This window comes from Serinus canaria, chromosome 3 (assembly GCF_022539315.1).
Source record: "Serinus canaria isolate serCan28SL12 chromosome 3, serCan2020, whole genome shotgun sequence".
Lineage (NCBI taxonomy): Eukaryota > Metazoa > Chordata > Aves > Passeriformes > Fringillidae > Serinus > Serinus canaria.
The window spans coordinates 47,990,776-48,015,724 of record NC_066316.1 but is presented as its reverse complement, the minus strand read 5'-3'; the positions used below and the strand labels follow the sequence as shown (position 1 = coordinate 48,015,724).

Below are 24,949 nucleotides of genomic sequence, written 5' to 3'. Positions count from 1 at the left end.
TCTAACAAGGTGTCTGTTTCAGAGAGGCTGTGAATGGCCCATCCCTGGACCGGACTTTGAGCAATCTGGTCTAGTGGAAGGTGTCCCTGCCCATGTCAGAGGAATTGGGACTGGATGATCTGTAAGGTTCCTTCCAACCCAAACCATTCTATGATTCTATGACTGCCTAGGATAATTTTTAAAACAACCAGATAATAAAAATATTTTATTAGATCAATTTAGCAACAGGAACCAAATTTAGCTGTAGGTGTTTGATGGCAATCCTGCAGATGAGGAGGTGATTTCTTCCCTGCTTACCCGAGCCTTTCCCGCAGAGCAGCCATCGCTGCGTTACTGCTGCCGCCTGGGCACGGCCCTATTTGCCCTGGCGGGCTCAGCCCGGCCCTGCCCGCACTGCCGGCCCTGTTTGCCCCGGTGTCTCAGCACAGCCCTGCCCGCACTGTCGGCCCCATTTGCCGCTGCGGGCTCAGAACAGCCCTGCCCACGCTACCGGCCGTTTGCCCTGGCGGCCTCAGCCTGGCTCGGCTCGCACTGCCGGCCCTGTTTGCCCCGGTGTCTCAGCACAGCCCTGCCCGGCCCACACGCAGCCTGAGGCCGCACTGCAGGGCCTGCGAGGGCGGAGAGGGGACCAGGGCCAAGCACCCTGCATCGATAGCTCCCCAAGCTAGCTCCTGGGAATGCAGGCTGGGAGCGAGCACGGGCCACTGGAACCCTGCCATGGCCACGCGTCATGAAAAGGCCCTCTGCCGCAAAACACTCTTTGCCGGACGGCGGGGAGAGAAGCCGGGTGCTTTCAGAGACTTCACGGTAGAAAACTTCACTGCCGCCAACACCACTAGAAGCAAAGTACCAAAGAATGGCACGGACAGAGGGCTGACATTTTCCCAACCCGAGCCCTCTTCTGAGGCTGAGCCTCCGCTACGGCCACCCCGCGCTGCCCGGCCGCTGCCAGCCCGGCCCGCCCGAAGCGGCTGCGGGGGAGCTATTCCCGCCCTGGCTCTTTCCCGTTCTCACCACCCGTCCGGTATCCTGGAGCGGCGGAGCGGGGCGGGGCCGTCCCTCTCCCCACCCCTCCCATCGCTCTCCACGGGCCGCTATAAGCCCGCGGAGTTTCCGCGTCCTGTGACTGCAGTCAGGTGGTGGCTGAGGTTTCCCCCTCCCTCCTACCCTCTGTCCCGCTTCGTCTTCCCCCGCCCGGCGAGGGCCGGCCCTGCGTGGAGCCGGCTGGGGAAAGTTGGAGGAAAGTTGCTGCTCAGGAAAGTTTAGAAGCGGGAGAGCCGCGGCCCCGGCAGCCCGGCCTCTCCGCCGTACTCCACCGGAGGGAGGGAGGGATGGCCGGCGGGGAAGGAGCGGGCAGCGGCGTGCCGGAGTGCCGGGAGCACCTCTTCAAGGTCCTGGTGATCGGGGAGCTGGGCGTGGGCAAAACCAGCATTATCAAGCGCTACGTGCACCAGCTCTTCTCCCAGCACTACCGGGCCACCATCGGCGTAGATTTCGCGCTCAAAGTCATCAACTGGGACAGCAAGACCCTGGTGCGGCTGCAGCTCTGGGATATCGCAGGTGCGGTGCAGGACGGGCGGGCTGCTCCTTGCAGGGTGCGCCGGGCGGCGCTGGGAACCCGGCTGTCGGGGCCCGGCGCACGGCCTCTGCGGAGGAAAGCATGTTTTGGCTGGGAAATGTCTCTTCTTGTTTTTTGTCTTACCCCTCTTATAGGCAACCTCTCATTCTTGCCTTTGAGGTGTAAGTAGAGGGAGGTGTTGATGTGGCAGTGAAGTTTTTCACACGGGCTTTGCCCTCTCCCGTTAGCAGGCTTTGTGGAGCTCTTGGCTTGTCCAAGGGTTTTACAGCAGTCCTCGAACAGCTGCTTTACTCTCGCTGCTGGATCCAGGGCTCCCGGAGTGTTCCTGGTCAGACTCCTCCTCCTGACTTGCTTGTCTGGGTGGTGGTGGTGGCCTCGGTTATGGCTGCTGCTAAAATTAATTCAGGGTTATGGATCTGTAATGGATCTAATGTACCATGCTTTACAGGTTAAAGATAACTCAAACAGCTAAAATTGTCCTCAAAGGAAGAATGCTTAAACTTTGCGTGCTTGGCGTCACCTGGTTAACTTAAAAGTAATTTTCATGCCTGCTGCATTGAGTGAGGGAGTGGAACTTCTGTTATGCTTAGTTCTATATTCAAACCGCAAATTTGGGAATTGGAAACATACTTTGAGCACATGGGAGCAGAAAAGTCCTGTCTACTTGTCCAAACCATGCATTATTCCTTTCCTATATATGATTCAAACCCGTTCTTCAGCATCTCTTGTTTCCAAGACTCCAACTGTATACCTGCTACGGTTAACTTTGCTTATGCTGTAGAGTCAAATGCCACAGAACAATCTGTTTTGCCATCTTCTCATAAGAAGCCTGTCCCTCAGCTCTGTAATCACCTTGTTTGGTATTGCATTTCTAGTTTTGTGTGCTGCCCAGGTGTTCCCCCTGCAGCTCTCCTCATCTCTACCACCCTCAGAATATCTCCTTGTATCTGAAAAAGCAGACTTTATTTGAAATGCTAGTGTTTAAACTTACGCTGCTGGAAGACACAAGGGAAAAAAGCCGGTGGTTACTGTTTCCATGAACTTTATACTTATCAGTGGAAGCTCGGAAATGAGGAAGCATGACATGTGGCTGCTGTAACCCTGTGACAGACCAGCTGTACCTGCTCCTGGTCTTCTTGCTCTAAAACGCTTTAAATATGATTCCTCAAACTGAAAAGCCTTCATACTTCTATATGCTGAAATACACCATGGATCTTTCTGTTGATGGCCTGTAGGGCAAATGAAAATATTTTCTAATTGCTGTTTTGAAGAGCAAGTGAGATGTTGGCAAGCTTTCGCTTCTGATGTGTTCCTTTTGTGAATCAGTTTTAACTTTCTGTGACTCAATTAACAGTATCAGTACAAGCTACTGCAATCCTCTGGGTATATTTAGCAAGCCTGGGGTTCCAAAGATTGAAGAGGGAAGGCTGTTGGCGTCCTGGGGTTTGGCAGGCTGCCATTCTTGTGTTTGACTTCTCAGCCCTTCATTGCTCAGGCTTGGGTAGGCTGTGTGCTTTGCCAAAGCAATCTGTTTCAACAGGATAGGCAGAAACTTAGCTTTAACTTGTTGCAAAGTTTGGACAGAACCTATTTACAGCTTGGGAAGTTCTATCAATACATCCATGCATTAATGTCATAATACATCCTGCATTAATGTCATAATACATCCATTGCATTAATGTCATAATACATCCATGCATTAATGTCATAATACATCCATGCATTAATGTCATAATACATCCATGCATTAATGTCATAATACATCCATGCATTAATGTCATAATACATCCATGCATTAATGTCATATACATCCGCTATGTCATATATCCATCTATGTCATACATCCATGCATTAATGTCATAATACATCCATGCATTAATTCATAGTCATAATCACATCCATGCATTAATGTCATAATACATCCATGCATTAATGTCATAATCCAGAAGACAGTCTTCAACTAGCTATGTCAAAAATACTCCAAGGGCAATAATCAAGAACGAAAAATATTAAGTTAAGAGCTGCTGATCAATCCTTGGAAGCTTGTGGTAAATTGTTTGAAAAATTAAATTGATTGAAGAGTTAAAATATTTCCTGTCACTGAAATATTTATCCTGTTTTATAAGACTTTTGTATGAAACCCCTGGCTAGTCTTTCCCTAGCAGAAATTAAAAAGGAAGATACAACTGTTCTGCAGTTTGCACTCCAAACTCTTAGTCTAATCTTCTAGTTTAGGGTATTCTGTTTCCAAAGGGCAGGGGGAATCTTGCCCAATAAAAAAACCAAAAAAACAAACAAGACAAACAAGAGAAGTAATCTTGGTCAATTTTGATTGGGCTGTGCTGAGACAGTGTGACAGCAACAATTTGGACTCTTATAGCACTTGACATCTGAGAGTTAATTAGTGAAATGAAGAGTATTTTAGTGTCTGTAAGGGTATTTGATGGTCTTAAAGCTGCTGAAGTCCTCAACTTGGGAGTGTGTTCTGCAGCTGTTTATGTGTACAATCAGGAATACTTCTAAATACCTGAGGATGTTAACAGATTTATATTGAAGTTATTAGTTAAAGAACCAGGTTGAAGCCGTCTTGAAGATGGCTTCTATAATCACAGACAGCATTCTCCAAAGTGCTTTATTGAAGTGTAGCAGTGTCTGAGCATGTGATAGTCATTCCTTTTTAACTCATCAGCCCAGCTGTCTTCTGGCTTTCAACTCATAGATAATTTTGCCTGCTGGTGTGTGCAGACAAGCAGCTTTAGATCTCTTGAAGAGATCTGAATCTTATGGTAAGTAACGTTACATGTGACTTCCCTGCAAGCAATATAGTGCTGGCATTCTGAATTTATTTTGATGCATTTAAAAAGGCTGTTGAATTAAAGTCTAGCCCTTAAGCATAGAAAGGGATATTATTTTAACTAGATCAAAGCTTGTACGTAACAGTTTCTTGTAAGAAGCTTTCTTTAAAGAGCTGGGTGATGCAAGCTAAGCTTTTGTACCTAAGTCAATGATAAGAACTGACCCTGTAGTTCATGCATCAGCTAAAGATCATAATGCAGGGACTATGCTGGCTTCTGATTTGATTGTAGGAAAAATTATGAATGTTGTGCTGTTTATTGCAATATAATAGGTTACTGGATGACTTCAAATTCTTGAAGTTGTCTCACAAAAGCTAGCTGAGTTTGTTTTGGATTTTGGGTTTTTTTGGTTTTTGTTTTGGTTTTTTTTTTTTTTTTGCGATTAGATAATTCTGTCAAATAGAGCATGACCACATTACAGTGCTTATGCTTTTTCTTTTTCCTGCTGAAAATAGCCCTCTTGTTGTAAGGTACAAAGTAGTGCAAATTCTTGCAGCAGCATCAAAGGGTAAGGGATGTAAAATAATGAAGAGGGAGGAAGGTTACTGTTGTGCCTAAATATTTGTATTGTAGAGATAGTCAGGTGTTTTAGTTTTTAGACACAGGTTGTAACTTCTTAAATAAAGGTGATGAAAATCAGAGTAAGACTGATTGGTCACTACGAAATTATCTTGGTTACAGCATAAAGAAAGCATTCTGAAAGGAGGTGAACAGGTTATATGTGTGTTCATGCAGGAACTTTAGCTGCCCTTAGGCATTATTCTTGGTTTTTTTGTTTGGTTGGCTTTTGTGTTTTGTTGCCTTTTTTTTATTATTTTGATGCATGAAGTAATGAAAAATTATCTTTTGGATAAATTCTGAAAGTGTTAAAACATTGTTCAAAGGGCATAAATGATTGGCAAAATAAATAGGATATAGGAATGAGTCATTGTAGTAAAGAGATGCAAACCAAAGAAATCTTAATGATAGGGAAGTGTTTTTATAGTCTGTTACAAAATAGTAGAGGCTCCTACCTGACAGGTGTGCTGTTTTAGTGAGCTCTGCAGTGACCACAGCATGCTCAGGAGGTGTGTGTGGCATATTGATGAAGCTGTCAGGTGATACTGAAAGAGCGCTTAAAGGATTTTCAGTATCATAGAAACGTTAGAGCTGATCTAGTAAAACCACCAACTGTGTTAGTTGCTGCTTTTGGGCTCATGTTGACTATCACTGTCACTCACATCAGCCTGTATGAACTGCAGTTTGCCGGAGAGTAGGCGTGGTAAAGAGCATAGGTAGTGGCTTGAGGTTGGCTTCTCATGAAGAATGTCACTAATGGCAACTGGTAGATTAATTTGATTTTAAAGCTTTTTTTTGAGGAATTCTAAATTAACTTTTGTGTAATAGCATTCTTCTTCCAGGATTTTATTAAAACTTCTTTGTATAAATATTTATTAAAACTGAAGTAATGTTTAACTGTCAGAGAATGGATATGAAGATGGGCAAAGAGAAGAGGAATCATTGTACTTTGGTACTGTTACATAACAGTACTGTAAACATGCTCTACAGTTTCAGGCTTTCAAGAGCTGAACAATAAGCAGCATGCAGCATGTAATTTTGTTACTAAAATCTTACATGCCTCCTTGAGAGGAACTGAACTGTAACTTGTTATAAGTATATACAGGACCCCAGGAGGATGGAGAAATCAGACAAAGTATTTTGGTTAAATACTAAGCTGAGGAAGAGTTGCAATAACCCATCTTTTTTATGAAGACATGTGAGTGTTAGGATATGTGAGTTGATTTTAAGAGCAAATTAACTTTTTAAGTAACTGTGAGGCTTTTCTATAGAAAGCCATGAGAAATGGGAGAGAGTACAGGAAACCATGGATATGGTTGACTTTCAAAGGCATCCAGGCAGTTATGGTATGTAAGATAATTTACTTCCCTGTGAAAACCCTAGTTTCAAGCAGCTCTGTATTCCATCTGGTCTGCACTTGTGCCATTGGCATGTCATAGAGGCTGCCAAGTTGCTTCTGTGTACTGGGGCATTAGCTTGTGTCTTGAATTATGGACTGATTTTAATGTTTTTAAATAAGGTCTAAAGCAAGTGTTAAGTGATCTCAATATATCCTTGAAAGTCTATGGGAAAGCAACCAGAAAACTTTTGTTCTGTATCCATACCTGGCTCTGTGCCAGAGGCATGTATGCTTCAGTTGCTTTGCAGGGAAGTCTCTCCTAAGTATGGAGAATTTGGAGGCAGCAGTCTCTAAAAGTAGTTAAGGTATTCTTGTTACAACTTGTCCTAAGCCACAATGCATGTTGAAGGGATTAAAATGGCAACTCTTGCAGAAAAAAAAAAAAAAATTGCTTAGCTATGTGCCTGGTACAAGTGAGCATAAGGTGGAGGCGAGACAATCCAAGCGTAACCTTTCCTCAAATGTGGAGATTTTTTTCTCACCACTATAAATAGTCTTAATGAGTGAAGGATGTGAACATAAATAACCATATCAGAAATGGATGCAGAACTTGGAGCTCAGAGTGTTTTCAGAAACTTAAGTTTTCTGAGGTTGTTTCCTAATTTATATAGTGATGGAGGTTCCAGGAGCAGGCTTCAGGTGGAAATTAGGAGTGGTATCATTTTGCTTATAGCTGAGGCAGGTCAGAAAGTTCCCAGTCAGGACTGAGGAATCTTCTATGTGATTGTCTTCAGACTCATGGACATATGAAAGACCTAATTTCTGACTGCTTCCTGCTCACACATGTTTACATATAAATCTCATGAGAGAAAATTTGCTTAAGTGTTGTGCTTGCTGGAAACATGCAAGACTAGCAGATGAAGTTTGGGGATGGGAAGTAAAGGCCTGCTCGCCTAGATTTTGAACACAGGCAAGAAACAGCACTGAAGGTGTACTTTGTTTCCTTCTAGAAACCATCCCTCTGTGGGAAATCTTGTGTGGGTGTCCTTTCTTACGACTTTTCTGGAATAGCTGGATTTGGGTTATGAGCTTTCAATTCAGAATGACTTGCTGTGCTTGGAGCTCTACAGCTAAATATCAAAATAAATTCTGAATGTGTTAAACTTGGGGTTTTGGTGTTTTTCCAACTTTCAGACATCTTTGAATACAAACAGATTCTGCATGTTTTCTTTTTTGGGAGTCCTGTTTAAATACACTTTTAATGAAATGTTATCAAGGTATGAGGTATGTTTGTTGGTCTAATGAAGGAATTTCATGTCTTATCAGTGGGATACCAAAGCATTCATAATGGCAAGGGTTCTTTTGCTTAGGGCTATGTTATGTAGCCACTCAAAGTACTGTATATGTTATTTTGGACTAAACCTATACCAATTGTGCTGATTGAATTCCATAACTATATGGGAAATGCTACGTGTCTTGATGTTGGTGTTGTAAGATAGTCTAGTGTGGTAATTTTGATTATGCAAGGCATAAATGTTAAATGGGAGAATTGAGACAGATGTTCTTTGATTGTCTTGGAAATGAGCTTAGAATTTCCTCATAAGGTGTTCTATGAGAAATGGTGTTAAAGATGTGATCCTAAAAGACCACCTGATCTAGTATAGGCTTAAAATAAAGTTCAGTGTATTTATCTTAAAGGTACTTTTAATTTCTGTCAATGATGGAAATGCACTTTGTTCTTGACTGTCTATTCATTATGGAATTGGTGGTGCTTCAGCCTTATTTTCAAACAGGTGTCCCACAGCAGTTGCTCAGAACTTTTGTGCTTCCTACAAGATCACTAAAACTCTTTCCTAGTACTCTAATACACAGAGTCAGGGATGGCTGACTGGGTATACATCAAAAAGACAGGGGAAATCTACCTTAAAGGCAAACAATACCTAAATTCTTACATGCAATACAGTAGACAGGAGGAAAAATAGTACATAGAGCTCAACATGACTAATTTTTGGATTAGTTTATAAAACTGGAGTTCTTTGCAGAAATAATAATCTTACATGGGTCACCCACTTCTCTGAAGGCAAGTATTAAATTCCTGCCCTTCATTAATACTGACTCAAGTAGTCAGAAATTAAGCTGGCTTGGCAAGTCAAGCACATTGCCCTTCAGAGACACACTGGTGCAGACAATGTTGAATATACACTTTTCTCTTAATGTATGGCATTCACATGAATGTAAATCAAGCTTTATCAACTCTCCTTTCATCTTCAGAAGTTGCAGCTTCAGAGTCTTGGTGCTTAACCTTATTTACATCTCCACTTTGCCTCTGACCAGTTTGGTTTCCTTTAGGTGCACATTAGGATAGGGTGTTACCAAAGTGCGTATCCACAAGTACCATTTGAGTTGGCAAGTGCTGTAAAGGGGTAATTCTCAACTTATTACATAAAGCAAAGAAAATAATCTTAGCTGACTGGTTCCAGAAAAGGTATTAGCATGCTGTAAAAAATAAGACTCTTCCTCTCAGTGGTGAGTGAGCCCACTGGATTCAGTCTCACAGCTGTCAGACATACCCTCCATGAATTCCAGTGGTAACCATTGCTTTGCTTTTGTAGTCTGCTGTAAATGGTTCCCTCCAAATACTTGCTTCAGAGGTTCAGAGGTGTGAGAGGTGTTAGTAGTGATTTGCAGGAAAGAAATGCCTATTTATTTTTTTGCATGGAAATATAAGGATACTGCTTGTGAAATTCCTGCAGATACTAAAGCTAGCATGACCATCAGTAAGCAGTGACTACAAAGCACAGCATGCTTCTCAAGCTATTGTGGTACAGTGTTTGATATTCAAAGATCTCTTCTGGCTATCGAGACACAAAAAGAGGATAAACAAGTGTGATTATGCTTCAAGAAATGGAGGAATTTTAGGGCTTTATAGAACTTGCTTAGAAATAAATGTCTTAACTGTCTAGAGAAGGCTGGCAAACTCAGTGGCAGTGGCTTCTACATTAGCAGGTAATGAAAACAAATATTCCTTATTGTATGGATTTTAGCAGCTTTTCAAATAATAGGTTGAGAGGTAGTCTCTGAATGTCACTGCAAACAGCTTATGGGAACTTGTTCTTTAAATGTGCCCAGGCTAAGAGTGCTGGGTAGAGCAAAGTGGCAGCAATTTGATATGAAATTCCAATCACATACAATGTGCTATGACACATTGACCATTTTAGATATTAACATTTTTTCAGTCTCATGATAAAGTTGTTCTGGAGACAAACTGACTTTAGAATTGCTCTCCTGTGTTCTGTGAAATGCTGTAGTGCCATGCAGCATCACTGTGAAGTACACAGTGCAGTTCTGGCTGCAGGACAGCGCACCAAAGGATATGGATCAGAGGGTGGCAGCATGAAATAGCTTAACTCTGGCAGATTACTTGTTTGGGTAAGTCTTGTTAAAGCAAGGTAGGAAGTACCAATTCATGCTGTTGCTGGCACTAATTGGACTATGTCATCTCCTTTGAATACTAATGCAGGGGAATTGTTCTATACATGCTGCATTTGACAGCTAGTTAGAAATTGTTTAGCCTTGGTTGCACTCTGATTTTCTGCGGATTGAAATCTAGTGCTTAAACAGGGACTTAGTCTCTCACTTGCTGTTTAGCAAAGATGCAAAAAAAAAGGTAGGAGGATTCTTATACAAACATGACTGTCACACTGCTGCATAAAATACACCCGATGGTGGACAAAACCCATTGAACTCTAATTGCAGCGTGTTGCCTCTCAACTTCTTAAAGACAGAACAGTGAGCTGTTGAGGTCAGTTTGGACAAGTAATTAGATTAGCCCAAGACTACAGTCAGCGATGAAAATTTCAGTCTTGCTGTAAAATTGCCAGTGAGGGCTATGCAATTATTTGAGGGAAAATTTCTGTCTTTGTGGGAGAGAATGGCAATCCTTTTCTGTTAGGTTGGTAGACGTGAACATAGCTCCTGATGGAAATCTGGTGTCTCCAGCACTTGCATCTCTGTGCTCTTGCTGATTCACAGCTAGTGAACAGGACTGTCCTGAGTTAAAGTATAATGATAGGAGGCAGTGAATGGAAGGACTAGTCATTGATTTTGAAGTTTCTTGTAGTTAACAAATTGTTAATTTAGAAACTGGCTGTGTTGGGAAATGGAACTTTGAAGCAAAATGCTTCCTAACACTTCAGAATGAAATAGTGATTTCTGTGAACACGTGGAAATACTTTGTGATCAAAATACAGCTGCACTTAGGCTGATACTCATTAGTAACTTTTCAATGGCTACAGGGTCTCTCATAAATACTGTGTTTGTACAGTATATTGTCAGTGTCATGCCTCTGACACTGCATTGTTCAACAGAACTGCTTCAACTGCACCCTGCGGCTTTCTAATATAGACATAACCAGGGGTTCAAAGGTTGTCTCTTATGATAAAGTGTGAGTCAGTTGAACAGGGATTAACTGGCTTTTGCCCTGAAGACTGTTCTGAAGCACTTGGGAGAGGGTTAGTGTTGCAAAGAGGTTCATCCCGTGGTCAGTTTACTTACCCATGCCACCTTTAGTAAGAAATGGCACTAGCAGTTGTGATTGTCTGAGGCTGCTTTTGTCTGTCAGAAACTAAGTACTGCAGCCAGTGAGACTATTTCTAGTACTTGTTTCACATAGGAAGATATAATATTCTAGTAATTCTCACTTCCTAGCCTGTGTTTGTCACCAGAACCACAAATAACACTTTTTCACAGTGGTGGAAAGTAAAATTCAAGCTGGATGTTCTTAACACTTACAGGTTTCTAACATCTGCTAGAGCTGCTAATGTCATAGAATCACAGAATGTCTTGAGCTGTAAGGAGCCTTAAAGATCAGATAGTTCCAGCTCTGCTGCCAAGGGGCTTGACCATAGGTTGCTCCACCCAACCTGGATTTTATTCATGCCTGGACATTTCCAGGGATGGGGCATGCCCAGCTTCTCTGGGCAACCTGTTCTGCTGCCTCACCATCGTGACAGTGAAGAATTTCTTCCTAATATCTTGTCTAAACGTACTCTTAATTTAAAACCATTTCCCTGTGTTCTGTCAGTACATGCTCTTGGAAATAGCCTCTCTCTGTTTTTCTGGTAGGGCTTGCTTTAGGTGCTGGAAGGCCTCAAGTCACCCTGAAGCCTTTTCTTTTTCAGGCTGAACAATCCCAACTTTCTCAGCCTGTCTTCATAGGAGAGGTGCTCTAGCCCTCTGATCTTCATGGCCTGCCTCTGGACTCACTCCAATAGGTCCTTGTCCTTACTCTGGGGATCCCAGAGCTGGATGCCACATTCTAGTTGGGGCCTCACAAAAGCAGAGCAGAGGGGCAGAATCAACCTCTCTCACCTTTCTGGCCATGCTGCTTTGGGCGTAGCCCAGGATACAAGTGATTTTCCTGGGCTCCAAGTGTACATTGCTGGCTCATGTCCAGCCTCTCATCTACCAGCACTCATAAGTCCTTGGCCTGGCTGCTCTCAGTCTGTTCATTCCCCAGCCTGTGTTGGGACACCAACCCAGTTGTAGCACCTTGCACTTGGTCTTGTTAAACCTCATGAGATTCCCATGGGCCCGCTTCTCAAATTTGTCCAGATCCCTCTGGATGGCATCCCATCCTTCAGATATGTCAGCTGTACTGCTCAGCTTGATGTCATCTGTGAATTTGTCTGTCATTAAATAAATGCATAGTTCAACACCTTCATGGTTTTAACTTGTGGCAACTTTACACTTACTTACAACTTAAATGGATATAAGTGGGGAGCCATCTGGTATTAACAGTCTTAAGAGTCTGTCTGCTCTCAATCTATGGCTACTATTTGTGGGAGACAGCAGGCAGACACACTTGAATGTGAGCTGTAATATTGATAGTGGTTTGGTTAACCTACTTCTTGCAGAATAACAGATCCAGTCTAATTAGGTAGGACAGTTCTGGGACAAGATGTGCTGGTTTGGGGAGATGGGGGATAGCTGTCAGCAGTGGTAACTTGCCAGTAACATGTTTATATACCTCTCTGGAAAGGAACTTCAGTCAACTCACACCTGACCCTGGTAATGCTAAAATATACATTAGATGTCTGGAGAACTGGGAGATTCATCCTCAGGGCAGTTCTGGGTATTTGCTGTATTGTGCCAAACATCTAGCTGGCATCCAGAGTCTGGTCTTTTCCAGCCTTTGGCTCTTGAAGGACTTGTTTTGAAAGTGACAGTAGTTCTAACTCAATTAGAGGATTGAACTATGTTCCCACCCATTTTGGATGGGGATTTAGCTTAAACCTATCACACTGGATGACAGGAACTTTACTGAGAGTTGGAATTGTAAATATGGAATTGTCACTCAGGTGTTCCTGAAAAAAACAAACTATTCACATCTTAGTTGATATGAACTCCATACTAACTCATTAATATATTAAGTAGTCTGGGGGTAGGAAGCTTAGCAAACTCATTATTGTGCATATCCAGCAGTCATTTGTACATATAAATTACTTTTTCTAGCCCAAAACCCCATCATGGAGGAGGAGTTACAAGTGGAAATTATGTGTGAAATGGTAGGAGTCCAGATTATCTTTTTTGCTAAATATTCACAAGAACTGCTACAATGGTAGGTCACACTGGTGTAATAAACAGGACACTAGTGTTTTTCCCTTCCACTGAGAAAGACTGCTCTAGAAATGCTTTAAAATGTATTTCAAGGCAAGGTTGCAATGATAACTTACCTTTTGCAGTAAAGGGCAAATATAAAGCTTCTAGTGTTTAATCTTAAAACACAGCCCATAATTTCTGACATGTAGTTTTCAACTTACATTCCACCCCAATTACAATATAAACTGCGGAGTGAGAATAGCTCCCAAGTTCTAATGCAGTTTTAAAGTCAACGTTTTTCCTGTGGTGCTGCTGTAGGGAAGTGGATTAATTCCTGATGCACATCATTGTGCAAATATTTCACTTAAGGTTGTTGCAATTACTGGAAAATATGGTGACAATAGATGCCGAGTCATTTCGATATGAAAACTATGGTTAGAGAATGCAGAACTTTGCATTACATGAAGTCACTTCCATACCCCCAAATTAAACTTCTGATGCCTGTGACTGTCCTGTATCTTAGCTCCTCATTTACATCTGAACTACTAAAAAACTGTACTTTAGTGGCATCAGATTTATGCCTAGTCACTGGACCTACCAGGATGATTAATCTTTTGATGTCCTTTCTATACTGCTGTACTAAGCAATTAGTTATCTTCCTGCTCTCTTCTTTCTAACATTATACACACTGGGGTTTTTAAGTCTAGTTTAATCTGATCACTTTTAGCCATTTTCTTCTCTGGGGATATGATCCACTTTCTGTATTGCTCAACACTATTGTCACATATGGAGAAATCACTATAGCAAATATCTTGCTGGACAGAGGAAGGGGTCTGACAGATCTCTGAACTGTGCATGGCAGAAGCTGAGACATTTAGTTTTAAGAGCAAAGAATTATGTTCAGCCTTGGGAATTTGGAGGATTAGTGTTTTGTAGTTTGATTTTGCTGTATGAGGGTTTGTGGGTTTGGTTGGGGGTTTTGTTTTTTGGGTTTTTTTTTTTTTTGTTTGGTTGGTTTTTTGCAAGCAGAAAAGCGTTTGCAAAAGCTCTGTCTGAAATTCCTGTTAAGTTTTCAAAAGGCTGTCTAGAATGCTCTGCATCCTAGACAAGAAGGTCAGCGTGTGCTTTTTCAGTAATGACATGATTATAAAGAAAGTCCACTCAGTTTAAACTGAACTCTTTTCCTGCCTCATGCTGTATACCTTTTGCCAAACAAAACTCTTACCTCCTGGGCAGGCCATGTTTTATTGCTTCTGTCTTTGTATGAAATACAGTATATCCATCTTCATTAGGCTCCAGACAGCACGAAAGAGTAGTTGCAAGGTAGTATTCAGGTCAGGTTTACTGTTAGTGGATGTGAATTCTAGAGGTAAAAACAGCTCTATAACAACCTGATTTGAGTTACTCTAGAAAAGGGAAGCACTCACATTGACATATTAAAAGGCATTAATCTATAAGGATCCAATACTGTTGAGACTTGTGTATGTTTAAGGGTAAGATATAGCAAATATTCCTAATATAAAGCTTTAATCTAGGGAGTAAAAATAAAAGCTTTCATGGTGATAGGCACATCAGTTTTCTATTTTCACCCAAATTAAAACTGTAGAACAATATGTATTGATGTTTCTCTAAATTTAAAACTCATACTACAAGAGAGGTAAGAGTTGCTGGAAAGAGTTTTAATAATGATTGTTGTGGACTGACAAAGCCCATGGTTTATACTGTGGCTGCTGTGGAATAACAAGCAACATACAGTTCTGTGCGGACTTCCATTCCTAGCAGGACTGCTGTCTTCTTACACTGTGAGCAGCCACTGTACAAGGCTGACTTTGGATGACTCCTCAGGTTTGGTTCTGAGCTGTGCTTTGTAACTTTGTTGTTTTGGAACCTATATGTAACACTGTAATAATTTCACCATTTTGTACACCTTAAATGTGCTGTTGTGCATGTTTCAGGAATAGTTATTGCTATTGGAGGCCGGTATGGCTACCTTGTCAACTGGTTTTGTCTTTACAGCTGTTTTGGATAGAAGAGCAATAGGCAGGAAGGAATTCAGTCAATGGTAATGTCTTTTACTGTGCTCAGTGATTGAAGCCTTGTTTATGTTCATCATGCACAGCTATCTGAGAAATGGTAACTGCCTGATGATCTTTTCTGCAATTCCTGAATAACTTAGTTTTCCTATGTAATGATTGTGCTCAGTCTATTCCTTCTGGTAATAATCTAGCAACCCTTCCTGCAACTAATCAATACAACTTAATTTTCATCTGTAAATGTTCATCAAGTGTTTGGAAAAACAGCCTTAAGTAAAGCAATGAAGCTTCCCAGCTCTCCACCAACTGAATAGCAAGGACTAATGGGACCATTTCCCTTGCTGCTTCAGATTCATGTTCAGTCTCCTATAAATAACAGCAAGTGGTGCTCAATTTTGGACCATTTCAGGGCTGAATTGAAGAACTCTTTCTGTAGAAGACTGAAGTTGGTACAGGGCATTGTAGACCTTGAGATTACACTGTTTGTTTGGTGGGGCTGCCCTTCGGTGTGAAGGGATATCTCCCTGGACTGCATACTGGAGTCAGGGTTTTAGCATAGTCCAAGGTGTCCCCATGTGGCAGGAATTGGTGGTGAAACTGACAGCTCAACAAATGATGAAATGGAGGAGCTCCTCAAAACTTGTATGGTGCCCTATGCAGTGACTGGCCTAATGTAACTAAATTTGGCTGTGTGGAACTTCATTAAAAAAACTCAACCAAAACTCCCAAAACCAAAATTCCTACATTCTTTAAATGTGACATCACTGTCATGCAGAAGTAGTAAAAGCCTTCTGATCTAACTCTTCCGTAATGGTTCTTGATTAGTGGAAACAGTGATCAGTGCTATGGTTTGTAGTAAGGCTATTCTAAAAACCTCCTTTAGGCATGAAAGCCCAGCTTAGGGAGAAAATGTGAATTACTTGTGTACTCTGTTTAGGCAAATTGTATTAGCAGTGTGGCTTTTCCAGAGCCATAGTCACAGAGATGCAGGCTTGGTGCCTGACTTGTTGCATGGCCTTAAAGTCCATGGCATTAATGCTGCTTTAAAACTTGAGTTTTGAGTATGGAGTTTAGAGCTTTCTTTTTGGATCGTGCTTGTTCTTACACAAGATCTAGTGGAAAAAAATCATGTGTAATCTCCGTTCTGAAGAATATGCTGGATAGTGATGCTGTTTTCTGCAGCATCCTAGTTTGAAGTGAAAAGACAGAAATAAAGTCAGCTTGTTTATAAGTCTTTGAATCTTTAATGTGGCTGCTGCTGTTTTCAGGCCATTCTAGTAGCTGCTTAGGCAACCTTTTCTGAAACTGTCTGTAGGGAGTGAGCTAATCATACTCTGAAATACTCAATTAAAATGAGGCAAATGAGCTGGAAAAGAACACTGCTGAATGGGATGTCTTGTCAACTTCATTTATTGAGTTTTGCTCTTTCTGAGATGGTGATAACACACCCAATTCTCCTTGCATCTGTTTGTCCTTGCTAATCAAAGGTGGACTCGAATGTGTATAAACAGAGGGCAACTAGGTTTCCAAATACAGATATTCTTTAATTTGTTATTAAACCTCATGTGTATGAAAAGATAAAAGCTCAAGTGATTATACACTGTAAAATTAGGTAACAGATCTCAGGGACTACTTTTCCCTGTGAAGACTTCCAAACAAAGCAGAAAGCTATTTTAATAGCCCAGACTTTCCAAACAATGTGCTAGGACTTGATACTGCTAGACACATTCAAATCTAAACACACCATGATAGTCTGACCTTTCAAACAGAAGAAAAAGTGAACTGGCACACTCTAATTTTATATTTCAATTATTCTGGCTAAAGTAGTTGTACTTAACTCAAAAGATGCCTTTTCTTATTTTCTCTGCTTATGGACAATTGATTTTTTTTTTCCCCTGGATTTTTGTTGTGAATAATTGTACTTTAACTGTTCTTGTTTTAAATCCCAGGATTGCTGTAGAACTTCTCTAGTTGAAAATTAATTCAGAGTAAATCTTAACTTTGACTTCATTTTTTCAAGGCTTACAGATTTAGCCAGAACTGTTAAGCTAGCAGCTTCTTTTGAACTTTTCCCTAAGGAAAAATTTATAATGTAGGTGTCTTCTTCAGAAGATACTTTGAAGGCTGTTAGCCTTGAAGCTTGCAAAACCCCTTGTTGCTCACCATTCAGCAAAAGGCTGAGTTTTAGTCTTTAGCTGAAGCAACTAGATTAACATACAAGCCTTAATATTCTTTGATGAAATAATGATTTGTGTATAGCTGTGTTGGTAGTGTTTTTAGGCATTACTTCTCAAAAAACTCTACTCAACAAATAAGTTGACTATAAAAGTATAGAAGTTGAGGGTTTTTTTAAGAAAAATTCCAAGTCATAGATGGAACTGCAAACTGCTTTAAGCATCTGACTTGTCATGTATAGTATACATAATAGCTGTTACAATGAACTTAGGTGATATAGAGAAGGCAATATTTTATGCTCTAGGTGACAAGGCCCAAATGCCAAACTTCTAAGCTGGTGGATTAAGCTGGTACACTAATCTGTTTACACTGAATACAGTTCATGCTTCAATATTTATATGCTCTGTGACTGTCCTCTCTTCCAGGCCAGGAGCGCTTTGGAAATATGACCAGAGTATACTACAAGGAGGCAGTTGGTGCTTTTGTGGTCTTTGATGTCACAAGAGGCTCCACTTTTGAGGCTGTTTCAAAATGGAAGCATGATTTGGACAGTAAAGTACTACTTCCCAATGGCAGCCCCATCCCTGCTGTTCTCCTTGCAAACAAGTGTGACCAGAAGAAAGATGGCAGCCAGAATCCCTCTCAAATGGACCAGTTCTGCAGAGAAGGTGGCTTTGTTGGATGGTTTGAAACATCTGCCAAGGTAAGCTTAATAGAAAAATATTTTTAGTCTTTTGAATATTGGCATAAGAAGGGTGAAATATAGTTGTGTAGGAAATAAAGTTATCAAGTATAGGAAATGGCTGTCAAATTCAGAAAATTTGAACTTGTGTGCTGGCTAGCCTCATTCCTGAAGAAGATGAGGCATATTTGGTCTAGGTGAAAAGGTATCTCAAATTCAGAGCATCTTGAAACTATCTGGAATTCTTGATTATCTGAGTTTGATAAGTTTTTTCATCTTGCATGCGTGAGGATCAGTAGTTCTTTAGATGTTAATACTACTAAATATTGATCAAGCTCTCCAAAAAATACAGGTAATCTTTAGGTGCAGGTTTTTAAATTGCATTTTCTGTTGTCACTGTTTTATGTAGGAAACAGCAAGATCTGAAGTGAAGAAGCTATTTGCTCACTCATTACTACCTACCCACAGCGTTGTTAAATCAACTTTTCTATTTTATCAGGCAATGTCAAGACTGAACTGGAGAAAAACCAATTGTTCTGTATAGTAATTTAAGTTAAAGACAGCTGCTTTGTTCAGTTACCTTTGAGTAATTTCATGTATTTTACAGTTTTAGTCTACAGATATTTTGTCAATGCACAGATTAAACTGGCAGCAGCTTAATTGGAAGTGAAACCCGATATTTCCTGAAAGCCCAACTGATTGTTAAAATGAAGGACTCCTCTAGATGAGGACAGTGTGGCTGACAGACCAGTTTACTGGTCTGGCAGATAAATCCTTTATAAAGTAAGATAGGCCTCAAGATCCCACTTTTCTCTTGTCTCGCCTACTTCCTTCAGCTGCTGCTGCTGAAATGTTACACAATGATGTGTAGACAACTCTTAAAAAGCAAAGAGCCTCTGAGAAGACTATAAGAAATAAAGTAACAAGTTGCTCTTTGTTTACTTTAAGAAGATACACAGTTAAAGGAATTAGTTAAATTAGCTAAGTTTGTTTGCATTTGAAAAGATATTTCCAAACTCACCCATCTGCTGCTAAAAACTCTATTTTAAAGGCTCTTTATACTCAAAAAGAATACCACTATTCTGGTTTGGTAAAAGTCTTCCCTGAACCTTTACCTGCCTGTAATACTGCTATATATAAAGTGCATTATGGCTTAAAAATAAATGCCAGTAACATTAGAAAAAAAATCTAATGTGAAATTGTAGTGACAGCTGGCATTTTAGGTGGCATTTAAGACAGGACAATGTAAAACAAGGTTCTTGCCGCAGAGAAAAATCCAGGCAATAAGTTCTAGTTTAGGTATTAATTGACTTGTTTAGAACTCTGAAGAATTGTAGTTGAAATAGCAAAAATTTAGGACAACTGTCTTGTTTTCTAAGCATACCAAAACAGTTTATGGCTTTAGGTCCTGCCCACCTGGATATCCTATTAATCTACTTTTGCTTTTCTGTTGGAACTGATAGTTGGATACTCAGTCATCAGTAATATACTGGGCTGGTATTTCTTTTGGAAGCAAAGATGAGCAATTCTAAACATGGCAGCCATGTGCTAGCAGATGGCCCAGCCAGGTCAAACCTGTGGCCAGAGATTCCTTGGCACTAGGCCAGCTTGGACCCTCAGAAACTGGGATATTCTGGCAAAGTACATCTCTAAGTATCCTGTGCACATACATTCTTTAGTGTGTATGGGAAGGGGCTTTTCAAAGTAGGCACAAGAATATGTAGAGTAGCTAGATAAGGCACTTGGAAATAGTTGTGATTTTGAGGATCATGGAAAAGATAAGAGCATCCGAATTCCATCAGAAATAGAAAAAGACTTCAAAAGGTAGGACAATACTGCAGATGATGTAATTGCCTAGGATCTTTCCTGATGCAGAAATGCACTTAGCCATTTGTCAGCCTTCCAAATGCAGGTGACACTCATTCCCTGGACTGCCTACTAGAATAGAATCAGAATTCAGCTTGTAATATGGATAAATTTTGTGCCCAACCTTTCCGCTAACTTTTTCAGAAAAAAAAAAAAGGGTAAGCTATGACTTCTTGCCTCTAAACTGTTTGTGTTCTGCTGATGAGACTGAAGAATTATTTTCTTTTTGGATAGCTTTAGGAAAGTGTGACTGTTAATAGGAATGTGTGACTGTTTCAAAAAAATCACTGACTTCCTTGCTTTCAACCTTTTTAGGACAACATCAACATTGACGAAGCTGCTCGATTCTTGGTGGAAAACATCCTTGCCAATTACAAAACCTTTCCTAATGAAGAGAATGATGTGGGGAAACCAAAACTGGACCTAGACCCATTGAAAGCAGAGAGCAAATCACAGTGCTGCTAATGCTACCACCGTTCAGTAGATGTGATGGGCTGAGCAGCAGGACTTTGCTTTAAATCAAAATGCTGCTATGGTGCTGCAATGTGACAATCCATATGGGGTGTCTGGTACTATCTGAATTGGTGACTCATTTGGGTGTTTACATATTCTTGTTTAGCATGAAACTGAGTATCTTGAGTTATCATTCCACTTGCTTGAGTGTCTGCATCTAAGTCTGATTAGTGTCTTCTTACTTGAGAACATAAGGTAGTGTTTACACTCCTAAAAGGAACAAACACAACATTCAGTGTCTAGTTTGCTTCTAGGACATGTGCTACATTCCAAATAGGACTCACTTTAGGTGACTAGACTTTTGCACCTTTAAAGTAAACTTTTCCTTTGTCACCATTTATGTCCCACGTGAGCCTTCTCACCAGCACAATTGTCCCTATTTATTATCCCCACCATGAGGTTCTGTCTCTTTGCTAGTTCTTCTGGATTAAGACATCCCAGAAATCTTGAAGGGGCCAATGACAGATGGGAGGTATCTTTCCTAGTGTGATCACTAAGATTGAATGCAGTAGAGGTCTTTTACCACTGAGTAAAAGCAAGATGGTAATTGTGTTTAACAAGGGAAAAGACATTGTTATAGAGATACTAATAAAAATGCATCTCTGGCAATTTAAGGCTGAATATTTTCAGCTAGTACTTTACATTTGAAACACATTAATGAATACAGTTGTACTGCTGGCACATAGTTATGGTAACCTCACCCCTATGCATATCCAGAAATAAGCATCTAGTAACTTTTTCATGCACTAACACTGAAAACTTTACCAAGAGTACAAAAAGTAAGTGTCTTACTGTCCTGTGATGATGAACTTTTTCTTCTGTCTAGAGATGGTTCTGAATACCATGAGCAAGGAGAGAGGTCTTGAGGGAAATAGCTTAATTGGTTCATGCTAGTCTGTCAACCTTTCTGCCCCAAGCTCTGTCTTTGTCAGTTTTAGAACTCTTTTGACTGCTTTGAACTAATGAACTGGCTTACCAGTTTATAACTGTATACTGAGATACTTATGTTTCTTTGTTATAACACTCATGTATTTTTGGCAGCAAATGAAGTTCAAAAGGATTAGAGATACTTCATGGTTCTTGAATATGTTCTGGAACTCGGGCTCTGATTGGCTCAAAGGCTTTGAAGCTCCTCTTTCTTTTAAGGGTTTCTTCTGTCCTGGTACCTCATTGCTATTGACTTCAGAAGTCTTACCTTGCTGGGTTTGATGGTGCTGATGTTTAGGTAAACATCAGAATTAGGTATATGCAGGATTTGATATACTTTAATCTGTATTGAGATTTCTTAGGCTGTCTTTTTTTCTAAAGAGTAACATACTTTTTAAGAGTTAAATAAATATATTTGGGCATCTTTTGTGTGTTGGTGTATGCTTTTGAGAACATGAATCCTTTCATATGTTCCACCCTATACTCAAAATACTTTCATTGACATTTGAAAACAACTTTAAATAATTATTTAACACAGCACATACTAGAAGATAAAGTTACCACAGCAAGGTTTGGCATAAACCAAAACTGGGTTTATTAAGCTTAGCATCCTAAGATAATTCAGATGAAAGGAATCTTAAGACACTGGCTTGGAAGACATCCTTTCTCCAAGCAAGGTTATAGCACAGTGCTTAGGTGTTTGTGCGGTGTGGTCTTAACCTCAAACCATGGAGACTGTATGGCCCTGGGAAAGCTGTTTCAATGTCTGACTTTCGCTGAGTTGAAACTATCACAATCTTCCTATTCATTCACATGAACAACTCCATTTTGACTGTAATCTCACTTTCAATGTTTAATCTCTGCTGTACTGTCTTCTTTTCAACTTTAATTAAGCTGCACAAATGTAAATGCCAACTTTAATTCCATAGGAAGTTTCCCCAACGCTAGTGGATTGTGGATTTTTTTTTTTTTTTTTTTTTTTTGCTTTAGTGTTTAGATTCAACAACAAAATAGAGACCAAACTCAAGCTTTGTGACTGCCTGACTACATGAATCTCATCTGGGTCCTGTCACTGATAATATAACCCTGTTCAGGTTATTTTCAAGAATGTGTAAGCTTTTTCTTGAAGAGTTACTGCTGCTATATTTAAGCACTTTCCTTATTTTGCACATAGCATCTTCTAATGAAGATGAATGAATTAATGAATTGCATGAATGTAGAAAGAATGTGACTCTAAAACTGGTGGAATGGTACTGGTTTAGATATAGGTTGTTACTCCTGAGGCCAGTAGTATAAAACTGCCTGCAGGATGTAGTCTTTTTTTTAATCTTCTGTCACTTGTCTGAGGAAAAGAAATGGAGCTTTAATAGAATGCTAGTCTTGCTTTGTTCTACAAACTACGTTCTCACTATCCTTCTGTGGAGAAGGGAGCATTGTGATATACAAGACTGGGAAAGCTGATCCAGTCAGAACAGGAAAACTAAGACTGGCCTGAGGAAGGAAACGGTTGTGTCTCCCTGGTAGAGGGATATGGGACTGCAGTTCATGCAGAAGTGTATAGGTTAGTTAAACTAGTCATGAAGCCCTATCCCAATTAACTCAAAACCTTTGATTTGGAAAATATGTGGAAGACAGACACAAAGAGTGACTTTTTCAGTATAGGATTTTCTGATGTGTCTTAACAGCAGAACTAGAAAAATATGAGCTATTCCAAGCTCCAGAGTTTTGTTTCAACTTTGTGTCAGGCTTGTTGAGTTGTACAAGCTCCTTGAACAAGTCTTTGTTCCTCTATAATAATTAATCTGTGGGGAGTAGTTTAAGTCGTTTCTAGAGACCCAGTACTTGATGCCACCGTGGAATAGGTGGATGGCCAAAGGAGTCGCAGACTACTGTGGAATGCCCATGCTGGAGCACACTCCTGGCAGAACCTGTGGCCCAAATGGAAGGGCCCATGCTGGAGCAGGTTTTAGGACGGGTTTCAGACAGATTTTCCCAGGGACACTGGGAGGAGTCCATGCTGGAGCTGAAGTCAGTTCTGAAGGACTGCACCTCATGGAAGGAGTCTACACTGGAGCAGTTCATGGAGCCCAGGGGAAGGACTCACATTGAAGAAGTTTCTGGATGATTGTCTCCCATGGGAAGGGCCCCATGCTGTAGCAGGAGAAATTTGAGGAGTCCTCCCCTAAGAAGGAAGGAGCAGCAGAGACAATATGTGATGAACTGGCTGCAAACCCCCATTTCCCATCCCCCTGCACCTCTGGGTGGAGGAGGTAGAGAAAATTGTGAGTAAAGTTAAGCTCAAGAAGAAGGGAGGGGTTGGAATAGGTGCTTTTAAGACTTAGGTTTTATTTCTCATTATCCTAATCCAATTTGATTTGTAGTAAACTAAACTAATTTACCTCAGTCAAGTCTGTTTACCCATGAGAGCAATTGTGAGCTATCCCTGCCTCTTGCCTCAGCCCATGAGCCTTTTGTTATATTTCCTTTCTTCCATCCAGCTGAGAGGGGAGTGATACAGTGGCTTTGGTTGGCACCTGCTGTTCAGCCAAGGTCAACCCATCACCCAGGGAAACTTGTTTTTGATGGTACTTTGCCACAAGATCCCCAAAATCACTGCTTTCTTGTATGTAGTGGTTTAAGGAGCAAGAACTTTCCATCAGATTGTCCACCAGGATGCCATTTCATTTCATTGGATTATTGTTTTAAGCACAATTAAATCAGACAACTTATAGCTCAAATGGCTAGTGTGGCACTTGGCATATGGATGATGGTATAAGTGTGACAATAATTTATGTAATTTTTATTAGTTTCAGAAGTTAGAGAATGTAAATTGTTGTGTATTTTTTTTAATTTAGAGAAGACAATATATTTTTATTAGGTTAAAACAAGTTAGAAGACATCTTGCATCAGCTTATGGTCTTGCTTCTAACTTTTCACGAAGAACCTTAATCACATTTCTATTAAAGCATATTTATCCAGCAATCTTACATTTTGCATTTTTCAAATAGTATACAGCTTTTTGCTTTTAGCCTGCATTTACAACTGCAGCCACACTTAAATTAAAAACTAACTTTTTAAAGTTAATTGCAGTTAAAAAGGATTTGCTGTGATCTGCAGTATGCCTTTACTTAGAACAAGACTTAACTTTTTCAATCTCCTGCAAAAAGGTTACATTCTTAATTATAAAAAAAATTGTAAAAACCAAAATACTAAAGTAATGCAGTGTACTAAGAGATTTAATATGTTCTGCAGTTCTGTAGTTTACACTACATTAAGACTGTGTATTCTCAATTAAAAAAAATACCCTTCTGTCCCTCAGGCTACTGTCTCAATTTCATTTTTAGTCAAATATCTAGAATTTTTTAAAGAGGTAATACTGCTTCCCCTGTCCATATCCGAATTTTGTTGCAGTTACAATAGTTAGAAAATCACAGTTGTCTTACTGAACTCCAGATTTCAGATAGGGTTTTCACGCTGTATCAAACCCAGAAAGCCTTTCCTTTTGACATAAAGAGGTATTCCTGTATCATCAAATGTAAATTTGCAAAAGAAAGGCAATAGCTCTGTATGATTCTGTGAGCTACTTTGATTCTGCTGCTTGCTATTGAGGCATACAGTGTTTTATCCCTATATTGGAGTGGAGAGATGATCAAAGTTGTGGTGGTCCTCAGTTCGCACTTTTACCTAAATAAGTGCCCTAAGCATTCCCATGATACTTGATAGCATTGCTGTATTTAAATTGGACTTGAACAGCTGCTTGATATTTAACAGAATGTTTTGGGTCTGTGTTTCTCCAAAATTATGTCATAGCATTAGAATGTG

At 40.4% G+C, this 24,949-nt stretch overlaps 1 protein-coding gene across 1 annotated transcript; it reads left to right on the top strand.

Annotated features, from left to right (window-relative positions):
• Positions 1–1,123: 1,123 nt before the first annotated feature.
• Positions 1,124–21,549, top strand: RAB32 (RAB32, member RAS oncogene family). The gene is made up of 3 exons (XM_009092770.4): positions 1,124–1,560; positions 17,565–17,842; positions 20,003–21,549. The coding sequence occupies exons 1-3, from the start codon at positions 1,332–1,334 to the stop codon at positions 20,150–20,152; spliced, it is 657 nt and encodes a 218-aa protein (XP_009091018.1). The 5' UTR covers positions 1,124–1,331; the 3' UTR covers positions 20,153–21,549.
• The last annotated feature ends 3,400 nt before the right edge of the window (positions 21,550–24,949 follow it).